Source organism: Magnolia sinica, chromosome 18, assembly GCF_029962835.1.
Source record: "Magnolia sinica isolate HGM2019 chromosome 18, MsV1, whole genome shotgun sequence".
In the NCBI taxonomy this organism is placed as follows: domain Eukaryota; kingdom Viridiplantae; phylum Streptophyta; class Magnoliopsida; order Magnoliales; family Magnoliaceae; genus Magnolia; species Magnolia sinica.
Genome location: NC_080590.1, coordinates 7,126,261 through 7,137,933, shown reverse-complemented (window position 1 = coordinate 7,137,933; position 11,673 = coordinate 7,126,261). Strand labels below are relative to the sequence as shown.

At 39.9% G+C, this 11,673-nt stretch overlaps 2 protein-coding genes across 2 annotated transcripts; one reads left to right on the top strand and one right to left on the bottom strand.

Annotated features, from left to right (window-relative positions):
• The first annotated feature begins 3,515 nt into the window (after positions 1-3,515).
• Positions 3,516-7,714, top strand: LOC131232956 (cell division cycle 20.1, cofactor of APC complex-like). Its single transcript, XM_058229497.1, has 8 exons — positions 3,516-3,785; positions 3,883-4,005; positions 4,128-4,310; positions 4,962-5,231; positions 6,022-6,124; positions 6,208-6,524; positions 7,042-7,191; positions 7,333-7,714. Exons 1-8 carry the CDS (start codon positions 3,729-3,731, stop codon positions 7,480-7,482), a joined length of 1,353 nt encoding a protein of 450 aa, XP_058085480.1. The 5' UTR covers positions 3,516-3,728; the 3' UTR covers positions 7,483-7,714.
• A 503-nt stretch (positions 7,715-8,217) lies between these two features.
• Positions 8,218-11,673, bottom strand: LOC131233437 (peroxidase 60-like). Its single transcript, XM_058230144.1, is given in 5 exon segments — positions 8,218-8,823; positions 8,957-9,116; positions 10,029-10,105; positions 10,108-10,207; positions 11,409-11,673. Coding segments are annotated over 5 exon segments (990 nt in total). The 5' UTR covers positions 11,634-11,673; the 3' UTR covers positions 8,218-8,395.

The window sequence follows — 11,673 nt, the reverse complement described above, 5'->3', positions numbered from 1 at the left end:
GTAAACATTCTGGTCAAAAATATCATAGCCAAATACGTGATTAAATCAATTCTCTTGATGGTCTTTTTATAATCTTGTTGGGTATGTTGGCTCATTAATTGAGCATGATAAACATAGCCACATGGCATATGGCAATTTATACCCTTAAGACTTGTTTAGTTCAGCGTATTAAGAGGTATTAAGTGGTACATGACCAAGTTGTTCTCCTATCCGGCGGTAATTTGCAAATCCGGCTTGCATAATTGGCTAAAGTAGCTCATTTTACACTAAAGTTATATATTTTATGTCCAATAACTCATTTCAAATTGCATAATATGCCTGATTTAAGGTCTAGTGGACCGGATCACTTCTATCATTGACCGGGCCTTTTCTGATACGTCTTGGCCATGTAAGCGTCCGCAGTCCTGTCTACATCATCATTTCACTGAATCGAAACAGCCAACTGCAAAATGAAGAGAATTAAGAAAAGTTTGGAATTAAGTACAAGAATAGAAAATAAATATCTAAAACTCTAAAGAATCCTAAGATAAACAGCGACTACGTAACGATGTCATGTTGAAGTTGTGGTATAAAGAGTTGTTTCCCATCACCGTCATATATATCAGCCCAATCCATTCATCAGTTAGGCTATACTAGTATGAATTAAATAGACGGTTAAAAAGAAAATCACCAACGGCCTATAGTCTTCATATATGTTTGGACTATCTGTTCATTTGACCAAAAGCCTAGATTTTGGTAAGGGCACTTCTCTTGGAGATCCTCAACTAATAAATGGCCTCGATATCGCACATGTGTGCGGCGGTAATGTCTTCGCTGCGAAGTCGCAGGGACGTGGACTGCCCGAGAAAGCCTTTAATACGAACTTCCTGTGGCAGGAATTTCGGTGTGCCACCGACACCTCCGTTGGCCAGAAATGTTAGGACATGATCCAGAAAATAAGGCAGATGTAAAAGACCAAACTATAAGCACACCGCGCCACTGGGAAAAGGGAAACAGATTGGCTACTCCGCCTGCCACCAGCCCCGTGGCTGATGGTCTGTGCTCTGTGGGCCCGACCATGATGTATGTGTTTCATCCATTCCGTTCATACAATTTTACAGATCATTTTAAGACTTTCTCTCAAAAATGAGAGGGAAGCGGACCACACCACAGGAAAACAATAGCGATTGGATATCCACCACTTAAATCTTCCTAAGGCCCACTGTATTTTTTTATTTAACATCCAATCTGTTGATTAGGTCATACAGACCCAGATGAAGGGAAAAAACAAATATCAGCTTGATCCAAAACTTTTATGGCCCCCAAAAAGTTTTTAATGGTCGACATTCATTCAACACCGTTTCCTGTAATGTGGTCCACTTGAGATTGGTATATCTGTAATTTTTACTCGCATGCCATAAAATGGTCTATAAAGATAGATGGACAGCATGGATGAAAAACACACATCATAGTGGGGCCCACAGAGCACCGACCACCAGCCATTGGCCGGTGTAAGGGGAGTAGCCAATCCGCTTCCTGGGAAAAGCAGGTAGAGAAATTCCTAGCATTGAAACCGACCTTTCCACGCGAATGTTTCAACCGTGGACATTCAATCCTCACTGCTCCCTTTCCTATCGTGCGGCTCGCTTGAGTTTTGTATCCATCTTGTAACAACCCGTTTTTTAATAAACGGTGGGACCTAAATCCCAGCATTTTCTATGTTGTGGCCCACTAGAGCACCGGATCTATCTCATTTTTTGGCACATGCCCCAACTTTAACCGGCAAAACTGATGAACGGTGTGGATTTATCACGTCATTCTTGTAGAGCCCATTCTCTAAAAAAAAAAAAACAAAAAAACAAAAACAAGACACTCCACAAACCAATCCACTTCCTCTCCACACTCTCTCTCTCTCTCTCTGAGATGGGAATGCAGTTACTAGCGCTAGTCAAACTCAAGCTACCGGGATCGGTGGCCCATTGGTCAGGGCTCATACTCAGTTCAATATTGGGGCTTTTCATCATCAAGATCCCTTTGGGTTCGACCATCTTCATATCTTATGCCGACATGGCATCATCCTCTATGTTTTTTTTTTCCTTCCAACTGAGTTAGATCATCTTCCAAGGCCACGACCTCAGCAATGGCCACAGATGGGAAAGATTGATGAGACTTGTTTGTGAGAGGGCCACCCACGAAATTTGACTGTCCTCCAAAAACCGGTCAGATGAGGCTAGCCTGCATGAAGTCTTCATGATCATTCTTTAGTCCATCGTAAATCTTAACCGATCGGACCAATTCTATCATACAAATCCATTCTTGTTCGTGATCATTACATTGAATTAGAGTTATAACAAACTTTATTATCTTAAGAATAATCCTACGAAAATTTATATCTATATCAGAGTATTTTATCATCACACCAGGTAGGTGATTTTTCCGATTGAAAAGACTACATTATTATATACTTTTATTTCATTAATTATTTATTTCGTATTGTTGATTTAAAACATTTAATTTTGGTTTTACATGATGTAAAATGCATTTATTCGATTTCTAATATATGGAATAAATTTATTTGATTATTGTTAAATGCTTTTAATTATATTATGGGTGCTTTGCCCTGAAAGGATCATTATATTATTTTGATACGGGTGCTTTGCCCTGAAAGGATCATTATGTTATTTTGATACGGGTGCTCTGCCCTGGGTATTTAACCTAAAAATTTATTCATCAGTTGCTCTGCCGAAGGTCATTCTCTAAAAGGATCAACACTGGTGTTCTGCCAAGGGTCATTCCTTAAAAGGATCAACACACACGGGTGCTCTACCCTATATTGAACAAAAAAAGATTTTAAATGACTGCATTGTCTTATTCTGTTGTTTTGAAAAAAAATAAATTGTTATTGTTGCCATGTAAAATGCCGATTCAATACTCGCAATTATTCCTATTTATTTTATTGAGTTTTATTTGTGTTAACGTAAAATTTTCAATTTTGGGAAGGATGTGACCCTACGAGCCGTCGCACTCACACCCATATAGACTGTTTTGCAAGGTTTGTATATGAAGAACCAGTTGGATAAAATTGATGATTTTTCCTATTGTTCTATGTGAAGATTTCTTAAAATTCAATACATTTTGTAATTATTATTTTTTTATGTAATTAAAGGTTTAGGATTTGATTAGTGAACGTTATTTAATAACAATGATTATTATCCTTTTATTTGCTTTGATTGCCTTGAAAATGCATGAAATAATATGGGTCGCGATATATATTTTATTTAAATACAACTTCCAGTCCTGAAATTTAGGTTCGGGCCTGGCCAACTCGGTTACCGAATCTCGGGACATGACGTCTCATTTTATTTATTTATTGGTCCATATCATACATAATCTGGTAAAACGAATGGACGGGATGGATTTCTCACAAAAATCACGCTGGCCCCACTTAGCTTCCGTCGCGGCTAAGTTAAAGTGAAAGCCTTCCGCAGAAAATCCGTGTCTGGTCGCGGGCATGTGATTGGGAACAAGGCGGGAAAAACAGAAGAAAGGAAAGTATAGTCTCTATCGTTTTTGAAAAAGACTAATCGGAGGCGACCGTTGGAAGTCGACAGTTATTCTCCCCTCCCTCCCCTAAAACCCTAATCTCCCATACTCTTACCAAGATTTCAAGCCCAGAGAAGGAAAGGAAGGGCTAAAGCCCTCTCATCTCATTCGAGATCAGCGCCCGCCGATCGAAACTGACACCCTCGATGTCGGATTGGTATTTCCCGCCTCGATCGCCAAGCAATTCAACCTTCTGTGATCCGGTATTGATCTTTCGTCGGATCCAATATTTCCTCAGTTTTTTTTTTTTTTTTTGATGATTTTGGTGATGGTTCGTATCTCTTTTCTTGTGTTCTTAAGGGAGATCGGTTCATACCCACGAGAAGTTTGATGAATTTAGACATTGCTCAATGCTCGCTTAGAAGAAAGCAGGAAAGCGTCGATCTGACAGCCGACTCATCGCCCCCGATTTTGACAGTGAAGGTTCTTTGGATCTTTGGTGTTTTCGAATTCGAAGATACGATCACCTGATTTTTCAAATCCTTTTTTTTTTTTTTTTGGTTTATGAATCTTTCTCGTTTTTGGGTTTTCTTGTTTTGCTGCAGGAAGAGTACAGGAGGAAGTTGGAAGAGAATCTGATGCTGGATTCAGAAGGAAAGCCCTTCAAGATGCTCGTTTTCAAGAGGAGCCCGAGAACTTGCAGAACACAAGTGCGTCTTGTGGACGAAATGCTGCAGCAGGATAGAGACAGATCCAACACCGTCAAGACGTTTCGATACCTCCCCAAGGTATATCTTGCACCTTTCCTTTTATGTTTCTACTTCAAGGGTATTCCACATATTCGAGTTTTTAGAGGGAAGCAGAGAATTTTATGAATTATTTGGGTGTATTTTGACAAAAATAGAGTATAACAATGCCATTCACTCCATGATGATTTTTGGTATTTCAATGGTTTTATGGTTTTTCTCAACCCGTTTCATATGGGAATTGAATGATTAAATCTCCAGTTTATATTATTAAGCTTTTATAACAAATTCACATGAATTAACAGAATTTTCATTTGGGGCCAATAGTCTGTACTGGTGGGGATATCTTGCAGTGATGATGGTGATACGGATAATTCATCTGGTGGACCCCAATGTGGATGTGCAACAGATCAGAAATCTCCTGTTGAGCAATCACAGCCATCCGATCGGTGGATTTCCTTGAGTTGCATATGCATATCACAAGTTAAACAATCACTGTGTTTTGCGGCATCACCCACTCATGATGTGGGCTGCCAGAACATGGCTCGGATCATTGCAAGATGGGCCCCACAGTTACAGGAAGCTGTTTGAACAAAAACGCAGCAAATCCGTGACAGACATACTCGCATAGGAATTCAGACAACAAGCAGCATTCTTTGAAACTATCTGATTTTATTTCTGCTATGCCTGCAGTCAGCTGAAAAGGTACTCGACGCCCCTGACCTAGTGGACGACTATTATTTGAATCTCCTTGACTGGGGGCAAAATAACATCCTCGCTGTCGCATTGGGATCTGTGGTGTATCTGTGGAATGCTGAAAGCGGCACGGCTCAGAAACTCATGGAAACGGTTGAGGATGAAGCGTATCCAACGAGTGTTGCATGGTCGAGAGATGGGAAAACAGTGGCGATTGGGCTTAACGACTCCAAAATCCTGCTATGGGATGCTGCAACATCACGTCAGGTTATCTTTCAAAACTATCTTGTGATCCCAACCTATTACAGTAATGCAAGTAAAACACATTGCTTGGAAAGTGCAGAAACCCCATTCCGCGTCGAGTGAAATTGAGCAGTGGCCATTTCTGCCAATGGCCACTCTGATCAATGCATCTTTAGTAACTTCCGACTAGTATCATTCTATTTTGATTGGGTCTTTAGGAGCAGTTTAGGAATGACAAATCTCCTTAATTGGGTCATATGGATAATGAAGAAGGGGAAACTAAGTCATGTTTGTAAGTTCTTGTTTCCATGGAAGTTTTCACTGATTATGCACTTATCAGCCTAGGCAGTAGGGATGTACACGGATCAAATTCGAAGCGGATCTGTGCATGTCCGAATCCAATCTGATTAAGAATAACCAATAGCCATATTCAATCTGATATCCAACTGATCCCAAAAAACACGATTCAAGTTCGAATCCATTAAAGATGCAGAAATTAGAATTCCATCTGAATTCAATCCGGTTAGATTGTTAATGCATTTTCCCCCCTTTTTATACAATAATCCATTAAAAGAATAGTGGATTTTTTAGAATGATGTTAATTTCATGTTGGAGCTGTAAGGGTAATCAGAATTTGTCTAGTCCCTTTCTATCAAACCAATTATCGCAATTCCATTCCATAGTGCATCCGAACATAGCCCAACTGCAATCAGCTGTAGGAAAAGATAAACAAGAAAGATTTGCAAGTTTTGGAGTATTTCCCCCAAGTAGTAAGTAGGCTTTTGATGCTACAATGTTTAAGTCTCTTTCACAGGTGAGAAGCTTGGAAGGGCATCAGGCCAGAGTGGGAAGCCTTGCATGGAACGTAAATCTCTTAACGTCAGGGAGCCAGGACAGCACCATTATCAATCATGATGGTAATTCAACATACACAGAATCTTTTTGATTATTTGAAATTGAAGAAAAAAAGGATCATTCTCTGTCTATGTTCTTTCACCAGTGAGAGACAGTTACAGATTTGCATCTTGTTTGCGGGGGCATAGTGAAGAAGTGTGTGGTTTAAGATGGTCCAGCGGAGGAAATCTACTGGCGAGTGGCGGCAACGACAATGTCCTTCATGTATGGGAAACTGCACGCATGGCATCATCCAAATGCCTGTTCAGGTTCGAAGACCATTGTGCAGCAGTCAAGGGCCTTGCTTGGTGCCCACACCAGTCCAATATACTGGCCTCCGGTGGTGGCACAGCGGATCGGTGCATAAAGATATGGAATACTCAGATAGGACAATGTCTCAATAGCATAGATACCAAAGCACAGGCGAGTTTTACTACATAGTTCCTCCGCTAAACACTTAACTGATTTTAAGCTTACATTTCAACAAATAGAAAAACACTGTACTAAAACTTATCGTCTGATATTTCCATTTGAACCTTCCGTTTCAATTTTAGATGCTTTTGGATTCTCAATTGAAATGAATTGCAATTCATTCAATTGGGTGTTTGCACCGTTTTAATCCATAATGAAAACCAGATCCTTAGTTGCAATTGCATGTTTCAAGTTGGACTTTAAGTAATGGCAATTGCAATTTGTGGGTCAGTTACATGATTTTGAGAATTTGGTCATTTAAACTTTATTGAATCAAATGATTTCAGTTCAGTTCAATCAACATGCACCTTAATGTAAGTCATTATCATGTGATGTATATATGATATATGTGGGATGTATAGCTGATGCCATACAGTCACAATCCCGCATTTGATGTTTCTGTATTTGCAAGTTTTGGGGTGCTTGGTTGTTGTATCCACTCATATCTGCATTTTGTTTGTTGATGCAGATTTGTGCACTGGAATGGAATAGGCATCAGAAGGAGATTTTGAGTGCCCATGGATTCAGCCAAAACCAGCTCTGCTTGTGGAGATACCCTTCTATGTCGAAAATCGGAGAGCTAACAGGCCATACATCCAGAATCCTAAATCTTTCCCAGGTAATAAAAACTCGCAAAAACCTCCCGAAACATGATTGTTCCAGCGGAAACCAAACTGGGCTGTGACAGACTAATGTTTCAGTCCCTGCGGCGAGTCAAAGCAATGATAATTCCTTCTTCTTCTTTTTTTGGCTTCTGCAGAGCCCAGATGGATTGACTGTAGCATCGGCTGGGGCAGATGAGACCCTTCGCCTCTGGAAGGTGTTTGGACCACCTAATTCCACCTCTTCAAGGGTTCAGGATAAGGAGAGTACAAGCCCATTGTCTGTTAATAGATTGCACATACGATGAATCTGTGCCGTTACAAAGGTGATGAATCCCTGACGAGTCCCAAGAAGTCTTCATTTTATTATGGAGTCAATTTTTGTTGTGGGTGTTTGAGCGGGGTTTCAGTAAATTTAAGGAAGTTGTCAATATACATTTTTCAGAGGAAGTTGAGAAATGTGATACATTGAAATTCACGGAGTGAAATCTCCTTCACTGTGCAGACTAATTGTAAAACATAATTTGAAAATGAAAATGAAGGTTCTCTCTCTCTCTCTCTCTCTCTCAAGCAAAAAATCGATCATATTCAATGTTTGCGGATGGAAAAGAAGAGCGTGGAGTGCCGAAACGGCAATCTACATTTCAGAAACCCGTAGAAATTGGCAGGCATACACTGGAATTGATATTTCAGAAGCATTGGTTGAATTGGGATCTCCATCTATTTAGGAAGTAGTCATCTGTTATGAAGATAGTGCAGTTATTTCAAGCATTAAATACATGGGATAGGCATGTTAGGTGCCCTGAAAAGAAAGATACACTTATAAATGATTAGTGCCAAGAGTTCTGATTTGAAAACAAAGCTGAATGCCATTAGGATAGGCATTTAAGAACCTCTTCGAAGAGTTTCAACATAGCAAGAGGGCAAAATGTCTTCGATCATAGGCACATCAGAGCAAAATATGCCTTAAGAGTCCTGATCCACAGTTTTAGCGGGCTGCACAATCACTGAAAGAGTAGATTAATTGAAATCTTGAAAAGATTGTGCAAGACAAGTAGGGGAAAGAAAAAAAAAAAACCATTTTTTTTTCAGTTTCTCACTCATTAAATTATCAACATGTAACATGGTTGTGGACGACCATTCCATGCAGCTTATTAAGAAACAGAACAAATGTTCAAACTCAATCATACATCACACGGTTGCAAAGATTTCCAAGGCCCATCAAGGAGAAGTAGAACCATTGTTGAGGGCCCCACATGTTTTCCTGATCTCACCTTGATTTCCTGTGAGGACCTCGACTGCGCCTAGCTTGACCATGGCATTGCCAAATTGAGTGACGAAATCAGCGCTAGAAGCGAGATACTCGACCATGGCCTTCGTCGATGAGTCCAGAGCCAGCTGTTGATCTATCTGAAGAACACCTCTGTTTCTCTTTATCTGCCTGTAGTAACTGTTGTCGACAGTGAAACTGCTTAGTAGATTTTGGTCAAGGTTAGCCGTGTTATCAGTTGATGCGTTCTGGGGACATCTTATCCTTAGAGCAAGTAAAAGAAGAAGATCCATGGTCGGATCGGGTTTGCCAGTCCCTTGAAAATTGTACAAACGGTCTTTGAAGAGTGAACAATGGGCCAGCCCAACAGTGTGACCACCTACACGGTTCAAAATTGATTTTAGCATTCACTTTATGAAAATGGATTAAGGTCTGGTTTGGGTTTAAGCTAAATTTAAATAGTGGATATTTTAAGTGTGGTCCTGGTTTTAGTAAGAGATCAAATGACTTACCCAAGAGAAGAACCATGTCTGTTGGATTGAGACCCTTTTTCGCAAATGCTTGGATGGATTGGGCCACAGATATGGTAGGGGGTGGAAGATCAACAGTGTTAGCCTGGGAAGATAGGCCATCCCTCCTTCCCATCTGTATGTCGTATCTTCGTCCACCGCTCTGCATGTAAATGACATAGTTGGAAACTGCTATTAGCTTAGTAAAACTAGCACATGCAATGCACCTGGAGAAAGAGGAAATGGTTTACATGCAAATTAGTCAGTGGAAGAGATGAGAAAAAATTTTGGACAGGATTTTCAAACGGGTGTCGATATTGAACATTAGCCTTCCATGATATTAGACGTATGGACCTGATCAATACATCATTACACATGCAGCAATGGTCCCTACCATCTTCCGGATCATCTCCCTTGGATTCATTCGCCTCATTTGTTCTTAATTCCCAAGATAAAACCATATGTGAGGAATAAAAGAAGAGAGGGTGTATGAAGTGCATAGCCCTCTCTATCTCCGCACGCACATATGGGCCAATTTGTGAAGGATCTAATAGTGTACAAAGCCAAAGATGGACAGCTTTTAATCAGTAGTTTCCAGCCATGTATTTAGTTTATTTGCATACCATGGCCCTCCTGTTTAGTGAACTTGCCATTTTCTTTCGTTTTCACGGTCTACCATGCAAAAAATTACACTAATCTGATTACTCTAACCGTCTGCTCAGTAGCCTATAAATTGGATGGTCAAGATCATTTGTTGAAAAATTAGACAACCAACAGTTTCAGCCATTTATTTACTGAGGCCCATCAAGGATTGCTCCTGTTTCTTCTAAGTAACCACATTTGTTAGATAATCTTAACCATCCCATCCTAGTCCTAGTAAATGGATGGCTATATAAAATAGAAGGCCAGTGATTCGATGTGATCATTTCATAGATGTGATGTGATTTTTATATAATAGTCATGAATGCATACTGAACAAAATGGATGATCTGGATCATCTCCTAGATGTGATGTGATTTGATATGATCATCTCCTAGAAATTTTCTTGTGTCATGAAATTAAATGAGTTATGCACCAGAGAAACGGCATCTCTAGTGGCGGCTATGATGATATCAGCACACGATACAACGCCAGGGCATGCTTTCTCAACTCAGCCTTCGCTGCATCGATAATGTCGTAACCTCTAACACTCGAGTTCGGGATTGCAGTTTTCTCTGTCGAGTTGCCATTCAAGAGAATGGATGCGTCGCATCCCTGCAAGTACAACAACCAGCATTGCATATTTGCATTAGCCCATGCATATATGGGAAAACACTAAATTTCAAATAAGCCATGATTCTTAACTGACATGAAGTAGATCTTCAAAAACTAAGTTGTAGCATTTTAATTTAAGCTTGAGAGTGCATTTGGACGCACAATTGAATTGAATTACAATTCGCCTCAACTCGCTAGAGAGGAAATGGCTATGGTGGAGTGGTGCCATTTTATTATTTTTAATAACAATTAAAGGCTCTCATTTGAGACATTGTGTTTGGAATGCATTGGAATCTAAATTACAAATATCATAGAATTGAAGTGATTTGGAATCCTCAATTGTTTGAAAGCTTTTAACTGAAAATATATGAAATTTAAAATTTGTGTTTGACAATCTAAATTTAAAATGCATTGGAATTTTGTAGTATATTTATAGATAATTGAATTTGATTAAGTGAATCATGATAAATGGTGATGGCTCAGAGAAGATGAGTTTAAATGGGTTGGAGAAGATGGGTTTTCAGTTGTGATAATGGTGATAGGCAGCTTATGAGAGAGACAAGGGGTAGGGCTGTGCGAATACAATGACTTCTTAACAATGAAGGACTCCTAATGGTCGATTTTTCAACTATTGGGGAGATTTGAATCCAATGGCTCTGTTGTGATTCCAGAACTTTTTTATTTAAAGGATTCAATTGTAATCCAAATCCATTTACACTCATATACAAGGTGCCAAGGACCCAAATGTTCTCTAAATATACCAAGTTCTTCTCTATTCACCACAATTAGGTGACAAACGACCCATAGTTGTAATTCCATGCATTTCATGTTGAACTTGAAACAATAGTAATTGCAATTAGCGGCCCAATCCATTGTCCCGGTTGGGATGTCCCATCTTCTTTTCGGTCTTTATTTTCTTTTTATATTCAATTGAAGAGGTTTGTTCAGACCACAAATCCGCACCCTTGAGGACAGATGCCACTTTATGTGCCATTATCGGGATTTTAAAAAAAATGTGCCTTATCAGATGGGCCACACTGTGTAGATATTCTAGCCCAAAAATCAGGCCCACCAACCATCATGTGTGCTCCGATGTATGAAATACATGAATGAATAAACCGTTTTATTACAAAATCATTTTAATCGAACATCCAAACAAGCCATGAAGCATACGTGCATGGATGAAGCAGAGTGTACATACCTTAACAAAGCAGTCATGGAATTGCATGTGAAGGAGCGCGGCCACAATCGTGCGGTCGCTACGGATCTTTTTGGCGACCACACGTTGTATGATGGCTTCCACATTCGCACGTCCGCATTTTCCCTCGTAAAATCCCACCTGGAGCGCGCCATGGCACGGGCCAGGGAAATATGAGACCGCAAGAGCAAGCACGAGTGCAAGAACCACAAGTGCCATGGCCTTCATTCTTTGCTGGGAAGGATTGAGGGTGGGATTGGAGACATGT

Excerpts from the sequence above, each read along its gene's own strand:
- LOC131232956 (XM_058229497.1), top strand. The coding sequence starts at position 3,729 with ATGTCGGATTGGTATTTCCCGCCTCGATCGCCAAGCAATTCAACCTTC. Across the intron at positions 4,006-4,127 it reads CCCCGATTTTGACAGTGAAG|GAAGAGTACAGGAGGAAGTT; the intron begins GTTCTTTGGATC and ends GTTTTGCTGCAG. Across the intron at positions 6,525-7,041 it reads GCATAGATACCAAAGCACAG|ATTTGTGCACTGGAATGGAA; the intron begins GCGAGTTTTACT and ends TTGTTGATGCAG.